The 20,018-nt window shown below is 40.4% G+C and overlaps 1 protein-coding gene across 2 annotated transcripts; it reads left to right on the top strand.

Moving 5' to 3' along the window:
* Positions 1-11,694: 11,694 nt before the first annotated feature.
* On the top strand, positions 11,695-14,021 carry LOC114820698 (uncharacterized). 2 transcript variants are annotated; one of them, XM_070810939.1, is made up of 4 exons: positions 11,695-12,227; positions 12,310-12,465; positions 12,541-13,040; positions 13,114-14,021. In XM_070810939.1, coding segments are annotated over exons 2-4 (690 nt in total). In that variant the 5' UTR covers positions 11,695-12,227; positions 12,310-12,464; the 3' UTR covers positions 13,303-14,021. The 2 variants fall into 2 exon arrangements, with proteins under 2 accessions (XP_070667040.1, XP_028947712.2); XM_029091879.2 differs by having other exon boundaries at positions 11,695-12,465.
* Positions 14,022-20,018: the final 5,997 nt, after the last annotated feature.

The following is a 20,018-nucleotide window of genomic DNA, read 5'->3' as shown; positions in this document are numbered from 1 at the left end:
GCGAATAACACTAATATTTTGTTAATCATACAATCATCTTTAATTCTCATGCGCTTTTGTTAAATTTTAACATTGATGTTCTTCAAATTATTCATCTGACGACATTTTGTACCAATATGAGGACTTCGACATAAATAAAAGTTCAAGAAAAAAATTTTAAAAATTGAGAGGGGTCAAAATCAATAAGATCTATAATTCAAGGACGTGTGCTAAAATTCTCGAAAATGTAAAAGTAAAGGTTGGTGTGGATGGAGTATTATCTTCGAGTTGTTTGCCTATGTCTCATGGTAATCTAATTTGGAGCCTTTGGGCTACGATTTGGGGCCCTGAGCTCAAGATCTTCCAAAACTTTGAATCAAATTCCAAATTTGGTGGATCTCACCTCACCACTTGCTTGGTGCTTCCTTCGTGCTTCTCCCCGGTCAAAGACAACTATATGTTGTCATCCCTACCAACGTCTGGTGTCTCTTCATAATGGTGTTTACACCACCTGACCTTTTTGGTTGCAACTTGGTTCTGAGCATTTAGATGCCCTTTGTGTGCTTGGTATCGGCTGAGGGCTAGAAACGTGGTGTTCGATATTGGTGTGGTTTCATTATCTGAAGATTTGGCACTTTTTCCTGACATAGTGACTACAATGGGTTTGAGCCGTGCATCTTGCAATGGTGTCTTCACCGATTTGGCTGCGTACGCGGCGGGCAAAGATCTGTTTAGGATTTTTATGTTTTTTTGTGTGGTCACTTTTGGGCCTTAGCATTTGGACTCCTATGTAATTTTTTGCTTTTGGTATAGATAGAAACCTTTATTCATTATGTGCATATGTGGCGTCCTATCTGTATTGATCATTTATTTTTTTAACTTTAACGAAAAGCTCCCCGTACTATTCACTTTTGATGAAAAACCATTTTTACACTAAAAAGTCAATTATGGTACTATGCACTTTACCCTTTATTTTGTCCGTTAAAACTCAAAATTTTCAAACCATTTTCATTAGTTTTTTTTTTTTTTGGACTATTTTATTTCTTGCTTTTACTTCCAAGAGTCTTTGTAATTTGTCCATTTGGACTTTGTTATAAAAATTCCCTTTGACCAAAAATAAAAAAGTTGCAGAAAGTGGGTGAGTGCTGGAAAACGTGTCTGATTCGGTAAACTCCCGCACCGTAAGAAGCCAAAGCGATGCGATTAAATTGATCCATCCCTCTGTGGCGGTACACCGGAGGAGGCAAAGAAAGAAGAAGAAAGAAATTGAGAAATCTAGAGAGAGAGAAACAGAGATGGTTGTGAATCCTCAACTGTTCCCAAACAGCAATGACGAAGCTATGTGAGGGCGAGGAGTGGTGGCCGCCCCTCGCCTCGCCGGAAAACATGCCTAGGAGCGTTGGTTCAGCCTCTCCGCTCTTGTTGGAATTCATGGCACCTGTAAAAATTTGTTTTGGTTGGTGCACTGTCTTGGTCGAATTTGCAGAGGAATGACGAAGATAGAGGAGAAAGGTTGGGATTGACGGAACAGCTAGCACACCGAAATCTGAAGAAGAAGTCTTCTTCTTCTTGAAGTTTCCCTTACCTAAACGGCGTCGTTTGCAAAAGATGTCGATTAATTTTGCTGACTTTGCATTTGTATACCTTGGTTTTCAAAGCTGACTGTACAGAGACCCCACCATTTTATTCTTTTTCTAATCTTTCTAAACCCACCTCTCTTGTCATTTGATTACCCATTTCCCCTTCTTTTTTTCTTCATGACCTCAACTTCTTTTTTGTCGTTTATTTATCCATTTATCTTTTTTAAAGATTGTTTATTTATCCTTGTAACTTTTATTTTCCATCTTTCTTTTGTTTTCTATTTTAAGACTCCACCATATTCACTTTAAATTAAACTCTCACATTAGATAAATATTGTGTTATTTCCTTAAAAAAAGTAATATATGTTGCAGTCCTACTAGAATAGGAATGTGATTGTATAAATCCTAGTAGATATGAGAATGTATCTTATATTCCTATTAGGAGTAGATTACCTATTAAAGGTTATAATCCTAAAGGGTAAGGAATTAACATTTCCTACTACTATAAATAAAGGCACAATGGGGTGGAATAACGCACACCCACAATTACACATCTCTCTCTCTTTCTCTCTATCTATGCTGCATCCCTCTCTCTCTTTAGCCTCTATAATTGTTCAGTAAATTATGCCTACAACACGTTATCAGCATGCTCTTGATGATGTGCTAACAAGAGAGTTTGATCTTCAATCAGGGGAGTATTACGTTTTAATCATTCTTTTTGTGATTAATTTAATTATTTTATTGAATTGATCTACATGCTATTGATTCAATTTAATTTTTCTGTGTTGAGCGTGATACAACACATTGTAGATGCAATTCCGGCTTTCCGAGATGGATCTTCTACAAATTCAAAGGTTTTTCTTGTTTTCTGCCAATCAGGTATGCTTAAAATAAAGTAAGATATTTGAAACGATCTTAAAGTATGAAAACATTCCCCATGATGCATGAACCTCCCTATGTTTATATTTTCCTTCCGATATATATATTGTATATGTTTCATATATTTGTCAATATACATATTTGTTTCATGCATTACGTAATTAAATCACTATGTGTAATTTGTGAGTCAAATAATCGAAAGAAAAATATAAGCATAAATTTTTTTGGGTTCTGAAAAACCCTTAAAAAAAAGGAAAACATAAAAAGAAAAAAAAAAGGACAAATCGTGGAGCCGCTGCACAGCAGCTCATTTTTGGGTTTTCTTCCTGTGCACGGAATCAAAACCCACACGTTGGGCTTCACTGTGACTAAGCCGAATGCCAGCAGCGCAAGGCTGCTGGGCTCTTTCCAACACAGCCCGCGAGTTGCAAGCTGGGCTATACATCTGTTTTTTCCCCAGCCCACTAGTAGCCAAAACGTGCTAGGATGTTTTTCATGGACCAAGCCCACTTGGGCTCCCTTCTGTTTTAACCCGAGCTTATAATAATGGACCTATCATGTCAGCCTGCAGTTGCATTGATGAGCCCCTGCCCTTTGACCCGTCTGTCCTATGGGCCATTTTTCTCTTTCTCGGCCCGCTGCCACCTGCAGCCAACCTTAAATAATAAATAGGTCTAGACAAATTTTATTTTTGCTTCTACAATCGATCCCGTTTGGTCTCAATCTATTGAATTAATTAAAAATGACTTTGCAGTCCATTAATTTGATAATGAATCCAAAATTATTGACCTGAAGATCACTTTTGGACATTAACAATGCAATATTTTATTTCTCTTCTTTGAACCGTTGACTCACTTTCATAGTCCCGAAGCACTCACACTTGAGTTCCCGAAGAACCTCAAATCCACTACACTTAGTTGTATATTGCATTCTGTATTCTTGTAGGAACCTCTGTTTTATGAACTAAACATTCATAAACTAAATTGAACCTGTAGTTTCAAATTTAGTGCATTTGAAACTTGAAGTTTTCATAAAACAATACACCCATGAAAACCCGACATTTTTCATGAAAACCATGTCTTAGAACTCGAATGTTCTAACATTTTTCATTCCCATAACACCAATCACAATATTGTTCTTTCCAATTCAGTGGATTGTCGAACCGTCACAATTTCGATTTTCCTGATTTGGATGTTTCTAATAGAAACGACTTGATGTGAGGTAAAAGACGTGAATCTCCACTTGACTATCAAGAAGCTGAGAAACCATTGAAGCCAACAACGACATGGAAGAGCTGAATAAGCTTCCGTCATGATATTCATTTGAAGACTTATGCTCAAAGCATTACAAATGGAAATACCTCTCGATCGAGGATTCCATGGCTCTTTGGCTCACCCCTATGAACTGTCTAATCATGAAAGACATTGCCTGAAGCACATCATGATTACGTCCATGAATGAGTACAATTCTGAAGTTTATAAATCCGATCGAATTTTGACTGGAGAATACTTTTCTCGTCATTCCATGCTTTTAACTCGCTTCTGAAGTAGTAGTGTAGATAATGGAAACATGAGAGAAAGGTATGGACCCAGTTCAACTGGAGTCTACTGAATAGCTAGACCCAGTTCGGTCAAAGCCTACCAAATGGTGATGCACTGCTTCGGCATGGATACACCAAATGACATATTCTCTCACAATCCAATTTTGAGTTTGTTTTTACAACATATGGTAAAATCAGGGTCTGGCAAGGTGTGTCATCATACCCGAAGCGTGATCCTTGGTACTTAAGACCTAAAACTTCAAGAATAAGGGAAAACATTCCCGAACCTTAACCCTGTAGAATCTATTTTCGTCTCGATGGAATAGATCATTGGCTATGCACCTGTTCGTGCCCCTACCAATGTTGTTAAGGAAGTACCATTCTAGTAGTCAATATGTGAGACTAATTTTGCTCCACCAAACACCATTGGAAGAGCAGAATTTTGACATGGATAGCCTTGTTGGTCGAATCCCCTTAGTAAACCATTTACTTTGTGAACATTTTTCTATGTTATTGGATTCAAGTTTGGTGTATGTTTTACTTATGGATAATCTTATTGATATTGTCCTCGAATATGAGTTAATTGAATTATGTTTCTTAATACATGTGACCCAATTCAATTAACCACGTGATTAGGTAGGAATGTGGGAAAGTTAGTTATATGGATGAATGCATACTACGCACATTAACTTTACACCTAAATCACATCTCTAACAACGATTTCAAGTCCATCCAACCTGATTAAGAGTATTGGCACACTCCTCGTTGTATGAATGGTACTGAATTACCATTTAAGGGACCTTAAATTCTCCCTAACGTTGAGTTTTTAAGGATATTCGAGATGACAATGATCATAAATGAAACCATTGAAGAAAATAGAGTGAAATATCTTTGCACCACTTCCAAAAATGAGTCTGAAGCTTTAATTTGGGGCAAATTGGCTGTCCCCCAACTGGGGCACACGCCATATGTGGCCAGCCTGGAACTGGGTGATTGAGCAGTTTACTTTCTTTGGCATGACCTTTTGGGACACTTAGGTCGAACAATGATGCTACAACGCATCTCCTTGCGCGAAGTAAGGACCTTGTGCTTACACGCACACTTTGCCAACGTTCCTGTAAAACGACACAAATTTGTGTGGACGTTACCCACTATATCTCATCTCGATCCCCATACCGCACAAATGTGATAAGCAAGTGCGATGAATTCTAGATTTCAGAATGTTGCTCAAGATGCATTCCTCTGATCTAGCTAAAGTGACGAGATCATATACCAGCTGCAAACATTCCTGCAAGGATAAATGTACTTAACGGTCGAGTCAACATCCCTAGAAGGTGTGCCGCCCCTGTTGTATGGTCGGGTACACCGACAGATAGCCAATCAATCTGTCTTGGCCTAGAGCACGACAGATTATTCGGTTCGTAGGATTCACTTCCCTAGAAGAGGAAGATACGGCAAAACAATGAATCTTGTTGATGCACAAAATCAGTGAGGACTTTGGTACAACATAAAGTATTAAGTTTGTGACCTTTGCTAGATTGCTCCGGTCACTAGTGTGGATAAGAATGTAAATGGATAGAGATAGGGAAGCAAACATAATATGTACATGGTTCACCCAGATTGGCTACGTTCATGGAGTAAATGAGTTCTCATTAATTGTGAAGGGTTTACACAAGTACATAGGTTCAAGCTCTCCTTTAGTGAGTACTAGTGAATGATTTAGTACAAATGACATTAGGAAATATTATGGGAGAATGATCTCCTTTTATAGAAGAGAGTTTCTAGCTTTGTTCTGACATTGACACATGTCGTGTTGTGATTGGCTTCTGATGTTGACACGTGTTGCGCTATGATTGGCTTCTGATGTCGACACGTGTCGCGCTATGATTGGCTTCCTGGTTGGAGGGAAACTCTTCTTGGTCATTGACGGTATAACGTTGACCGATGCTCGGTAGTTTCGGGATTGGTCAAGTATGGTACAAACAGTGTTTCCCTAAGTTCTTGAGTGAGGGAAGTTCCTCGATTGGGGACTTGCAAGATCCAAGCCACTGAGTAATCATAAAACTTCTAAGTACCGAAGTATGGTATCGTTTTCACTTACCTTATCTGTCTCATAGGTAGATGTGGCATCTTCTTTGGAAGTACTCTTCCTTCATACATGGGTGGTATCTTTAACTGGTGGAGATGCACAAGGTAATGTATCAATTTCATTTGAAGCTTACTTGTAGTTTCAGGCTTGGTCAAGCGCGATACAAACCATGTAGTAGGAGTCCTCCAAGTCGTTGAGGTAGGAGATCTACCGAAAGAGGTGATAGACAAAGTAAGCAATCAGAGCTCCAAGCAATCAGTCCCAGATCAGAAGTTTGATTTCGAGTTCCGGCTGATTGTTCTCATTCTCCTTATCTTGCAGGCAGCAGGAAGGATAAAAAGAAGAAAAATGAGAAGAGATAATATGAGATACTTTTGCTTTTGAAGAAGTAACTTTCCACAGGCTTATTCTTGAACTGGGCTGGAGGGTTTTCTGGTTTCCTCCAGCATATAAGGCCAACTCAAGAATTTGAGGGTCAAAACAAGTTCATCAAATCTAAAGTACGTTCGACCCTGATGATATGGGATACCTTTGCTGTTGATAAAGTAGTGGATGTGGCATGGCGAGGCTTTGCTCTTTGGTGACGGTGTTAGCAAAACGTTGTTGAAGCTTCTCGAGCTATTCGGATAGGGCAACGATGTCGAGCTTGGATATGACTTAGACTCATCTGTCTAAATTATGCGGTTTTGTAGGGGGCGTCGTGCAATAGTGATCTGTTCCAACTCATCGTTGAAGCTTCTGCTTTAATCTTTTGCATCGCAGAAGTGGTGCACAATCTTTGCATTTGAATGGTCCTTTAGAGTACTACTTCTCAGTGACTCGTCCATGCTTGGCAGCTTCAGTGTAAAGAGCCAATATTGTATCAACTGTTCTAAGGTATTTACTGAAAGAATTCACGACCTTGACAACAGTTGAAGATGAGTACTCGAGAGCAATGCTAGGTGAGCAGCCAGGAAAAGGTTCCGGGTAATCAGTTCCAAATCGGAAGTTTGATTTCAGGTTCCTACTGATTGTTTTCTTTCTCCTTGCCTTGCAGGTAAAAGCAAGGGCAAAGGAAAAGACAGGGAAAAAGCATGATATGGGATACTCTTGCTTTTAACCCTGATGATATGAGATACTCTTGCTCTAGTGTGGCTTGTTTGCAAATGTATTATCAGGGGAAAAAGAAGCTGAGTATTTCGAGAGACTCTGCTGAAAATGCCCTCTCGGATGTGAAGAAAAGTTGAGCATTGTTATTTATTTACAAGTCTGCCTGGCTGTGGATGATGGAGGTCAACATATATAGGAATTGTCCCAACAGGGAGTAGTAACGTTGTTCCTTTACCCTTCTCGGTCATAGCAATGTAGTGGGAGCTGCAAGATTCACGCGTTTTAACTTTGTCAGAGCACTTTGAAAAAGTGGTCTATGGTAACTGGAAAACTGATGTTGTGTGTGATGATTGCAAATAAATTTTATCCAAGGAAATCTGGCTCTTGAAGTTCAGAAAGTGGTGCCTTTTCGGTTTTCGAACAAGCAATCATGTTGGGGATCTGGCTCTCGAGATTCGGGGAATGTTGCCTCTTCGATTTTTGAACAATCAATCTTATTGGGGATATGGCTTTCGAGATTTAGAGAACGGTGCCTTTTCGATTTTTGAGAAAACAATCCTGTTATGAGTCTGACTTTCAAGATTTGGATAGCGATGCCTTTTCGATTTTTGAGAAAGCAATCCTGGTAGGAGTCTAGCTCTCGAGAATCGGAGAGCGGTGCCTCTTCGATTTTTGAGAAAGCAATCCTGGTGGGAGTTTGGCTTTCGAGATTCGAATAGCGGTGCCTCTTCGATTTTTGAGAAAGCAATCCTGGTGGGAGTCTGGCTGTCAAGATTTGGAGAGCGATACCTCTTCGATTTTTGAGAAAGCAATCCTATTGGGAGTGTTTTCTCGATGTGAGTAAATGTTGGGCATTTTTACCAGTCTGCCTTGTCACGGAGCACAGAGGTTGACACATATAAGGACTTTCCAGTTATCAAGCAATGTTGATATTCCTTTACCCTTGTGGGTAATGGTAGGGTAGCTGGACCTTCAAAATTTATGTGTCTAAACTTTGTCAGAGATCTTTGGCGAAGTTATCTGTGATACCCGAGGAGCTGATGTTGCGTGTGGAGATTGTCGACAAATTTCACTTAGGAAAATCAGCTTCTCGAAATCCGGAGAGTGGTACCTCTTTGATTTTTGAACAAACGGCTTTGCTACCCTTTCTTTTATAGGGGCACCAATTGTGTGCAAGAAGTACGTTCAGAGAGTTATTGCTTATAGGAAATTTCCCCTTATTTTTGTACTTTAAAGATTTATTGGACCTCATTTTTCCTTCATCATTTCTGAAAATGTCTGACCCATCCGATCGTCGTTTTCACTTGAACTTTGGTGAAGAGGCAGCCATATCTCCTCAAGACAATATATGGCGCCCATCCTTTTTATCCTTTACTAGTCCTCTTACCGTTGGGGACTTTGTGATGAAGAATGATATAACTGTTGCAGTGGTTGTCAGGAACCTTCTCACTTTTAAATATAACAGACTAATTTCCAAACGGTCTGATGAGTTGGTTGTTAAGGATTCTCTGGCTGTCAGTGTTCAGTGTGCAGGTTCTGTGTCTAATATGGCCTAACGCCTATTTTCTCGAACCCGCCAAGTTGAATCATTGGCAGCTGAAGTGATAAGTCTCAAACAGGAGATTAGAGGGCTCAAGCATGAGAATAAATAGTTGCACAGGCTCGCACATGACTATGCTACAAACATGAAGAGGAAGCTTAACAGCTGCAGGAATTTGATGGTCAGATTTTACTTGATCATCAGAGGTTTATGGGTTTATTCCAGAGGCATTTATTGCCTTTGTCTTTTGGGGCTGTACCGCGTAATGAAGCTCCAAATGATCAACTTTCGGTGCCTCCTCCTTCTGGGGTTCTGCCCAGTACTAAGGCTCCGAATGATCACCTCTGGTGCCTTCTCTTTTTGGGGCTCTGTCGATTGCTGAGACTTTTCCTGAGCAACCTTTGTGAAGGCTCCCTCTTGTTTGTTTATTTTGATTCATGTATATGTACATATTTGTAACTTATCGGAGATATCAATAAATAAGCTTTGTTTCATTTCAACGTATTGTGTTAAATAGACCAAAGCCTTCTTCACTAAGTTCTTTGAATTTTTTCTTTTGTTGAAACTTGTATGTTGAAGCTTTATGAGTGAAGCGTGTATGTTGAGGTAGTGCTCCCTTAATTTCCCGAGTGAGGAAAATTTCTCGGTTGGAGACTTGAAAAATCCAAGTCACTGAGTGATCGTGAGACTTCCGAGTATCAAGGTGCAGTATCATATGGTAGGAGTCCCCCAAGTCTCCGGTCAAGGGAGTTGACGAATGAGGTGTCTTGCTAGTAGCCAAGTTTCCAAAGTAACAAAACTTCACCCTTTTCCTTTCTAAGTGGTAGCCCAAAACTCATCCTTCATATATATTTGTTATGAAAGTTGTTAGGCCCAAAGAAGAGGAAGCCTAGGCAATTTTTTTTTTCTTTCGAATTTTCGAATTTCCCAAAAAATATATATATATATATTTAAGCTTTGTAGGTGAAGCTTTGGTGTTGAAGCTTTGAGGTTGAAGCTTTGTTGGGTATCATGAATTGATTTTGCTTCACACTATCCTGATCAAGAGTGTGTGAAGTTTTTGTGGGTGAAGCTTTTGTGGAAGCTTTGGAGTTGAAGCTTTGTAGGTGAAGCTTTTGTGTTGAAGCTTTGTAGGTAAAGCTAAGCTTTGAGGGTGAAGCTTTTGTGGGTGAAGATTTTGTGGAAGCTTTGGAGTTGAAGCTTTGTAGCTGATGCTTTTGTGTTGAAGCTTTATAGGTGAAGCTTTTGTGTTGAAGCTTTGTAGGTGAAGCTTTTGTGTTGAAGCTTTGTAGATGAAGTTAAGCTTTGAGGGTGAAGCTTTTGTGGAAGCTTTAAAATTGAAGCTTTGTAGGTGAAGCTTTTGTTTTGAAGCTTTGTAGATGAAGCTTTGAGGTTGAAGCTTTGTTGGGTACCATGAATTGATTTTGCTTCACACTATCTTGATCAAGAATGTGTGAAACTTTTGTGAATTGTAGTTGCCTTCCATTGATGAAGCTTTTGTTGGTACCATAAATTGGTTTTGCTTCACACTATCTTGATCAAAAGTGTGTGAAGATTTTGAGAATTGTGGTTGAACTCCTTTTATGAGGCTTTTGTTGGCACCATAAATTAGTTTTGCTTCACACTGTCTTGATCAAGAGTGTGTGAAGCTTTTAAGAACTGTAGTTGCCCTCCATTGATGAAGCTTTTATTGGCACCATGAATTGGTTTTGCTTCACACTGTCTTGATCAAGAGTGTGTGAAGCTTTTGAGAATTGCAGTTGCCCTCTATTGATGAACCTTTTGTTGGCACCATAAATTAGTTTTGCTTCACACTGTCTTGATCAAGAGAGTGTGAAGCTTTTGAGAATTGTGGTTACCCTCCATTGATGAAGCTCTTGTTGGCACCATAAATTGGTTTTTGCTTCACATTGTCTTGATCAAGAGTGTGTGAAGCTTGTGAGAATTGTGGTTGAACTTCTTTGATGAAGCTCTTGGTCGCACTATAAATTAGTTTTGCTTTACACTGTCTTGATCAAGAGTGTGTGAAACTTTTGAGAATTGTGGTTGCCCTCCATTGATGAAGCTCTTGTTGGCACCATAAATTGGTTTTGCTTCACACTGTTTTGATCAAGAGTGTGTGAAGCTTTTGAGAATTGTGGTTGCCCTTCATTGATGAAGCTCTTGAGAATTGTAGTTGCTCTCCATTGATGAAGCGCTTGTTGGCACCATAAATTGGTTTTGCTTCACAGTGTCTTGATCAAGAGTGTGTGAAGCTTTTGAGAATTATGGTTGAACTCCTTTGATGAAGCTAATGTGTTCACCTCATCCCCCCTCTTTTTTTTTCCGAATTTTTTTTTGGGGGGGAGAGGAGGTGTTGTAAGTTTGAAATTTGAAAAGTCCCTAGCTTATGTGGAAGTTTGAAGACTTTCCATGTGGGGTTTTCTCATGGTTTGAATTTTGAATTTTGAATTTTGAATTTTGAATTTCTTTGGCCATGTTAAACCCTATAAGAATGATAAGTTTCCACTCTTTTCATTGTCTTTATTTGCTCATTTTGTAGTGATTTTTGGAGACATATTGCTCTTATAGTTGAGAGGGATTCCAGCATTGCTTTGCACCATCTTCAGGTTGGTAGTCTTCTCCACTAGATTGCATGCTTTCATTCTTGTTAAATTGTTTGAGTGTTCTTGTATTTGGTTGAGAACATAATGAACTGATTAAGCTTTTATCCATGCCCTAGGAAATTCCTTATGTTTCGATCTTTCATGTGGTGATAGAGTTTGTTTCTGTTTGTTGTAGATGTCAAAGTCTGGAAGTCCTAGTGATGAGGGCTCCCCTAACTCTAACTCTAGGTTTGAGCTTGCAATGTTGGAGTCTTCAGGGCCTTTGTTAGAGACTTGTATAAAAAAATTTGAGATTAGGTGATCTTCGCAATTGTCAAGTCTTAGCCAATATTGGTTCTTCCTCTTTCATGTCAGTGGGTGAAGGGGTTGTTTGTGACGCCATACCCATATTTCTCTCTGAGTTCATAGCAAACCATTTAGTACAAAACTTGTTAGATAATGAAAAGCAACTTGAGGCCCTAAGGCAGTCATGTAGTATCCTCCGTAGTGTAGGAATGCGTTTGGTGCATCATGAAGAATTGTCTTCTAAACCGCCCAAGGGTCATGTTATGTTCTATACCCAGATATTGTTGACTTTAGGGGTGAAACTGCCTTTGCACAACGGATGATGTCTTTCATTGGATATGCGTCTAGGCAACTCTACCCTAGTTTTTGGGATACCTTGATCGGGTTTTATATTATTTGGATGGAATATGGGTTAGGTGAGCCTTCTTTTCATTAGTGGCGTTACTGCTATAAGATGCTCCCAGTGAAAGCATGCACTGGGTATGCCAAACGTGCATGTTGGAGTAAGAGAGAGCGTATTGTCTTTGGTAAGAAAAAGGCGTACTGCAGTTGAAAAAACCGTTGGTGCTTTCTTTATAATGATTGGGAGTATGCTAAAGGTGTCACACATGAGCGATGTGTTCCTACTCACTTCTAGACTGTACGTTGTAATGTATCCATTGTTTGCATTATTTACTATTTGTTGTGATTTTCTCTTGCTTCTAACATTTTTCTTCGTGCAGTGACGCGAGGGACCATCAAGCTGTCTAGACGGGAGCTAGCTGACGTAGAGAATGTGTTGAAGGTGCCCAAAGAGGATAGACATTTGGGCAAGCTATGACCCTTATTTTGAAAGTACGGTTTCTAGCCCCTAGTGTCGAAGTGCCAAAGACGAGCAAGTAAGTTATGTCTTTCATTTCGCCCCCTCTTTCTTTTACAAAGTTGCATTCCTTACTTTGATTTTTCTTGTTTAGTGGAGAAACTGGGCAAAAAATGGGAGACTAGCGCCAAGAAAGGGAAAACACCCATGTTAGTTCCCGTAGACGACATTTTGTTTCACAAGGGAGCTCGTAAGCACCGGGTGAGGCCAACCCCTAAACCTAAGTCGCAAGAAGAGGTCCTCAAGATTGCTGCCTCAAAGAAGGCTGAAGTTAAGGCCATCGGGTGTGCTGTTGCCATAGTTGCAGAGGAGGAGATACGACTGTTGCCTTCTTTTCCTACCATCAATCCCATATTTCCTCCAACCATGGAGTCTACTGACCAAGAAGGTGGCCCTAGCTCTAGCCGTAAGAGAAAGTACAAGGAAGAGGTTGGCAGCATTCATTGGAAGAACTTGAAGGTTACCATGCAGCCAAGTAGTTTTAGGTATGTCAATAATTGCCTGGCAGGACGTCGATCCACTGTTGATGAGCTTAGTGAGCCACTAAATGAGAATGAATCAGATCGTGACTGGATGATGAAGTTATCTTCTTATGTAAGTGTTACTCTGTCATTTCTTTGCTTTCTCCCCTCTTTTTCCTGGTAGTGACGATCATCTTGTCATGTAGGTCATGACCGAGTATGGTGACAGATTACGAGAGGTCGAGCGGTACAAAGCAAAGTTTAAAAAGAATAAGCAGCTTGTGAATGACGCCAGAAAAACGAGCAAAACTTTGGCTGATGCCATACGCCTTAAGGATCAAAACTTTGAGAGTTTGAAGAGACGGAATGGTAAGAACGTAAGGCTCGAGAAATAATTGGAAGTGACTAAGGAACAGTTGGAGACAACCATCCTTGAGGTTTCCACAGTTAAATGAGAGTTGGATAGTGCCTTGGTTGAGGTTTCTAGGCTGAAGATGAGTATCCCAACTGAGAGGGATGCTGCTGTGCAGGAATTCTTAGGTTCCTAAGCCTTTCACGATGCTTTTAGACCTCACTGTATCCGGGCGGCTAATTTTAAGAAAAGGAAATGAATTGCTGTCCTTAAGCGTTACGGCAATGGAAGCATTATCCGAAAGTACCGTGATGAGATGGATGAGTACTGACAAAAAGGTGAAGCCTTCGTCCTCGCAATTGATCCTAGTAGTGATGATGACTCTGATAATGAGGCTAGTATCAGTGAGCAGTCTTAGGAGAGTGATGATGGTCCTAAAGATGCTGAGGAATATGGTGATGGCGATGAGGTTGAAACGCAGAGTGATATTGTCAAGGGTTCAGCCTCAGATGAGGATGAATCGTAATGCCCTCTTTTTCTGCATGTACTCTAGATGTACGAGTTTGTTGTTTGTGTGGCATGTTCCATGTACTCTGGATACACTAGTTTGTTGTTTATGTGGCATGTGCCATGTACTATAGATGTACTAGTTTGTTGTTTGTGTGGCACGCGCCATTTACTCTGGATGTACTAATTTGTTATTTGTATGGAATGTGCCATGTTGTAAGCCTGAGAGCTTTTTATTTATGGATGCTTACGACTTTGCACCGTATAGTTTGATGTTAATTACCAAGTATTCGCACTATCATTGATGAATGTCTGGCCATGTTTGAGCAAATCCTCTGTTTGGATATAAGCCATAACTTGGGTCAGATTGAACGAATATATTGTGGAGCTGTTCGTTTATTTGTATAGTCTTGTTAACATATACTTAAACTTTATTTCCTGTTGAGAGCATTCATGTTGAAGCTTTGAACCTGAGTGTTTCATTGCTAGGAATGTAAGAGGATTAGGACCGAGTTGTCTAAATCATCTCTTTATTGAATTCATGCAAAATGGTCTTCGTTACATAGGATGTTGAACGGCTAAAGCTTAGCACTTATACAATGTGAGTTTACTTGTAATAGTACTTCAAGTGATCAGTGTTTCATGGATGGCCAAAGGTCTTGCCATTGGAGCTTCTAAGCTTGTAGGAGCCAGGGCGACTGATGCCAACAACTTTAAACGGTCCATCCCAGTTTGGACTAAGTGTTCCTTCACTCGGGACTCTGTCGCAGAGTAATCTTTTCTTCAATACCCAGTCCCCCACTTTGAAAAAACGAGGTTTGACCCTTGAGTCATAGTAGTTGGAGATGCGCTGCTTGTAGGCGACATTCCTCAAGTAAGCCTGGTTTCTGTGTTCCTCGACTAGATCTAAGTTGAGGGTAAGTTGTTTGTTATTTTCCCTTTGCACGTAGTTCTGGACTCGGAATGTTGCTTACTCAAGCTCAACTAAGACAACTGCTGTTGTACCAAAGGCAAGTGAGAATAGGGTTTCTTCTGTTGACGTCTAATACGAAGTGCGGTATGACCAAAGAACTTGGGGTACAAATTCTGGCAAACAACCTTTAGCCTTGTCCAAGCTGGTTTTCAAAGTTCGCTTGATTATTTTGTTGATTGCTTCAACTTGTCCATTAGATTGGGGATGAGTTGGGGAGTCAAAACATAAGTTGATGTTGAACTTAGAGCAGAACATCCTGAACTTATTGTTGTTGAACTGTCACTCGTTTTCAATGACTATCGCATTGGGAATACCGAATCTGCAAATGATGTTCTTCCATACGAAGTCTTCTATTTTTACCTTAGTAATGGTTGCCAAGGGTTATACTTCGGCCCACTTTATGAAGTAGTTAACTGCAATGATTGCATAATGGACTTTGCCCTTCTCTGCAGGCATTGGGCCAATCAAATCAAGTCCCCATTGGGCGAAGGGCCAAGGGCTGATCATAGGAGTGAGCGGCTTGGGAGGGGAGTGAAGAATAGTTACGTAACGTTGACACTTATCACATGAGCAGGATATTCTGATGGCATCTTGGCGGAGTGTTGGCCAGTAATATCCTTGGCGAAAAGCCTTGTGTGCTAGGGATCAAGATCCAGTATGATATCTGCAAAGTCATTCATGTATTTCCCGAAGGCCAATTTCTGCCTCCGCAGGCGTAAGGCATCTTAGGTATGGTAGGTTAAAACCCCGCTTGTAGAGTTGGTCGTTAATGATTAAGTAATAGGTAGACTTGTATCAAATCTTTTTAGTTTGGACTTTGTCGTTTGGAAGGGTGCCATGAGCAAGGAATCTATAAATCGGGGTAATCCAACTATCCCCCTGTTGTAAATTGCACACTTCCGCAGCCATGGTGCTTGGTGCTACCAACAATTCGACCTGAATTTTTCTCCCAATCTTGTCTTCCACCACTGAGGCGAGGTGAGGCGAGCCAAAGCATCTGCATGACTGTTTGCCTCTCTAGTGGGTGATCTGGTAGTGGAAGTGCTTGAGCAACAATTGTGTTTGTGCCATATATGCTGCCATGGAGCTATCCTTAGCGTCAAAGTTGTTGGTGACCTAGTTAACCACCAATTGGGAGTCGCTGAAGATATCAATTCATTTAACCCCAAGGTGTTTGGCCAAACATAAGCCTGCTATGAGGGTTTCATATTCGGTCTCATTGTTTGACGCATTGAATTTGAAATGAAGAGCATACTCCATCGCCACTTTGTCAGGGGTCGTAAGGACTAGTCCTGCTCTACAACCCTGTTGGTTGGATGAGCCATCGACATATAGACTCCATGTTGGGGCTGTTAGTTCTATTTTCTGAGCTTCCGAGGGTAATGAAACCAATTCTTTAGGCGTACAAACAATGTCAACAAGATAGTGAAGTCGGCGATGAAGTCTGCCACTGCTTGGCCCTTCTCAGCTGGCTTTGGTTGGTAAGAGATGTCAAACTCACCCAATGATGTCGCTCATTTGATCATTCACCCTAAACTGTCAAGACTTTAGAGTATCTATCGAAGAGGATGATTGGTAAGCACGATGATAGAGTATGCTTGGAAGTTAGGGCGAAGTTTTCGAGCAGACATGACCAATGCTAAAGTCAATTTCTCAATGTTGGAGTATCATGTCTCTGCATCTTGTAAGGCCTTACTAGTGTAGTAGACAAGTCGTTCGACATTACCATCATTTCGAATGAGAACGAAACTTGCCGCTAAAGCCGATACCTATAGATAGATGATGAGAGTGTCACCAACCTCAGGTTTGGAGAGCAAAGGGGCTTTACTCATGTAGTCCTTAAAGTTCTTGAATGCCTCGGCACATTCATCAGTCCATGTAATGTACTTCTTACTTCCCTTAAGTGCTTTGAAAAAAGGAGCACATTTGTCTGTGGCCTTAAAGATGAACCTAGTTAAGGCTGCCAACTTGCCAGTAAGGCTCTAAATGTCTTTTGAAGTTACCGGTTCCTTCATGTCAATGATTGTTTTGATCTTCTCAGGATTAGCCTCAATGCCTCGTTGGCTTATCATGAAGCCTAAGAATTTGCCAGAGCTTACGCCGAAGGCACATTTGTTGGGGTTCAACCTCATTCAATACCTCTTCAAAATGATGAAAGTTTCAGATAGGTTAGTGATGTGTTGGTCAGCGTGTTTGCTCTTAACTAGCATATCATCAACGTAAACTTCCATGCTCTTCCCAATTTGTTCAGTGAACATTGAATTGACTAGTCTCTGATAAGTCACTCCTGCATTCTTTAGGCCGAATGGCATGACTTTATAGCAATATAATCCTCTATCAGTAGTGAAGGTTGTGTGTTCTTGGTTCAGAAGGTTCATGAGGATTTGGTTGTATCTTGAGTAAGCATCCATGAAGTTCAGGAGTTCACACCCTGTCGTAGAGTCTATAAGTCTGTCTATGAGAGGAAGAGGAAAGCTATCATTCGGGCATCATTTGTTTAGGTCGGTGTAATCGACACACATTATCCACAAGACATTTTGGAGCATGAGACTTTCCTTGGTCGGATTCTTCTTAACAAAGACAACATTTGCTACCCACGTTGGATAATTGACTTCGCGGACGAAGCCTATACCTTTGAGTTTTTCAACTTTTGCCTTCATTACCTCGTACCGTTCAGCATCATAAAATCTTCGCTTCTGTCTCATTGGCTTGGTCTTGGGGTCGATACTTAAACGATGACAGATGATATCGGGAGAGATGCCTGGCATGTCCTCGTATGACCAGGCGAAGACGTCAACGTTCTCTTGCAAAAAAGATATCAATGCCAACTGAATTGGTGGTGACAAAGTGGTGTCAATCTTTACCATGTGATCCGAATAATCTTTTGCGATAAAGACCTTTTCTAACTCTTCAGTGGGTTGTGCTTGCTGGGTGAAAGAGTCATCTCGAGGATTGTCAAGTTGACTATTGCTGCCGTGAAGATCCAAGTTGGCTTCGTCTGGGATGGTCTTTATGACTTGGTTATGTATAGAAAGGGTTTCCTTGGGCACATACATGTGTTGTTGCTTGACCAAAGTGTTGTAACATGATCATGCACTAAGTTGATCTCCTCTGATGTAACCCTTGCCATAAGGGGTTGGAAATTTCATCAACAACATATGTGTGGATACCATGGAGAGCTTGAACCTATGTAAACACGATCGATGTCTCAAATCATTTCCATCTCATGAGATTAATTCGGATTTCTCCTGAGACTTAAAGTTCGTGGTCCAGTATACTAGTTTGGATGAGCTAAATGGAATTGAAATGAGATTACCATCGATGATGTTTTCACTTATATGGTAGCTACCGACATAAATGAAAAGCGACGATATCGAATCGTGTTCCGTTAACTAAGTGACAATGTAAAACTGATTAGACAACCGAAATTACAATCCAGGTCAAATTCCTTACCAAAGTGTGTATTGGACCTGTCGTTCCTACATTACCCAAGGTAACCCTGTTGTGTTCGAAGTGGGAAGGGAAGCCTTATGAGATGAATGAATTGCAATATGATGCACGTCTTATGGCGCAAGGTTTCTCTCAAAACGTCATGTGATTGATAATAGCATTATGAAATGTGGTTACTGTTTCTCCATGGGGATATAGATATGGAGATTTACATGTAAGTTCTCGAATAATTACATGGACTGTTTCAAATAGTTCCAAAACCACGAAACACCCTCTTAACTTGTTGAGGCGTTCACTTACAATTCGACGGATGTGGTATACCCGTCTAAGTGATTATTTGATCAGTCAGGGATATGAATTATGCCCTTGCGTGTTAAACTATGAAGTTTTATTCCAAATTGCTAGAGTTACAGTTTATGTCGTTGACATGAACCTCACTAAGACTCCGGAAGATCTTGAGAAAACTGCCTCGCATCTGAAGATGGAATTTAAGATGAAATATCTTGGGAAAACTCGTTTATGCCTTGACCTGAAGTTGAAGCATTGTTCTAATAGTATTTTGGTCTACCAGTTGAACTACACCCTGAATGAGTCACCTTTGAGTATACCCATGATCGTCCATATGTTATATACAAATGAAACCCTTGAAGAGGTTATGGAATCCGAAATTCCATATCTAAAGTTTAACTTTGCGCTTCGTTGTACTTAGCTCATTGTATTTAGACAAGACATCTCATTCGATGTTGATCTTGGTAAAGATGCAACATCGTGCCTACACGCAACCACTGAATTGGTATTAAAGATGTACCATGAAGGTACTACGAGGGTAAATCCCAATGCATCTCAAGGGATCCAACCTCCCTGATCCTCGAAATGATGCTTGCCTTGTTTGTTATGCTGACGTAGGTTACTTGTCAAACCCACACAAGGCAAAATCCCAAAATGGTTATGTCTTTACCGTTAGGGATATCGCAATATCTTGGAGATCCATGATATAACCTTAGTTGCGAAATCTTCGAATCGTTCAAAGACTCACCTTACTTCACTATGCCACAAATGAGACATGGTTAGGAGTTCTTGTTGAGCATATTCGAATTACTTGTTGTGTTTTCATCCATCGTTGAGTCCCAACAACGATCCATGAAGATTATGCCGCATGTATCAACCCGACCAAGCCATGATACATCAACAAAGTCAACACCAAGACATATTGTGTCTACATCTACACCAGCAAGGCATTAGGAGATTAAAGTCATGCAAGCCGATCCCAGACAACCTTGCCAACCTCTACACGATGTCACTTCTGAAGTCAACCTTCCAGAAGCTTGTCTGAGGAATTGGTATGCCTAACTATTTATATGCAATGCTTGTAGTTCTCATTTAGAAGTTATGTCAAACTCAGGGTAAGTATCCAGAAGTATACTCACTTGATCTCAATGTACTCTTTTTCCCTACGATTAGGAGCATTTTTTCCACTGGGGTTTTGCTACCTAACTAGGTTTTAACGAGGCAGCCATCATGGGCTGATCATACCATTGTGAGCCCTTCTACTTGCGTCCAAAAGACGTATAGTTTTGACTTAATGCAACTTCTCACGTTTCTCCTTAGACTATAGGTTTTTCCCCACCTTGGGTTTTACCATAGCGAGTTTTTGTGAGTTTTATTTTTTTATGCATTTTTCCGTTAATATGAGACTCGCATTCGCTCATTGTGTTGACAACTTCATCAACTGTACTTACTTCATCATTGAATACTTGATGCGCCATTTACTTGAGTATTTATACACTCAAGGGGGAGTGTTGCAGTCTTATTAGAATAGGAATGCGATT

The sequence above is a fragment of the Malus domestica genome, chromosome 13 (genome assembly GCF_042453785.1).
Source record: "Malus domestica chromosome 13, GDT2T_hap1".
NCBI lineage: Eukaryota > Viridiplantae > Streptophyta > Magnoliopsida > Rosales > Rosaceae > Malus > Malus domestica.
This window is presented reverse-complemented; position numbering and strand designations above follow the sequence as displayed.

Bases quoted from the DNA above. Each gene is read 5' to 3' on its own strand.
- LOC114820698 (XM_070810939.1), top strand. The intron at 13,041-13,113 runs GTAAGTGTTACT...CTTGTCATGTAG, and splicing joins TGATGAAGTTATCTTCTTAT to GTCATGACCGAGTATGGTGA.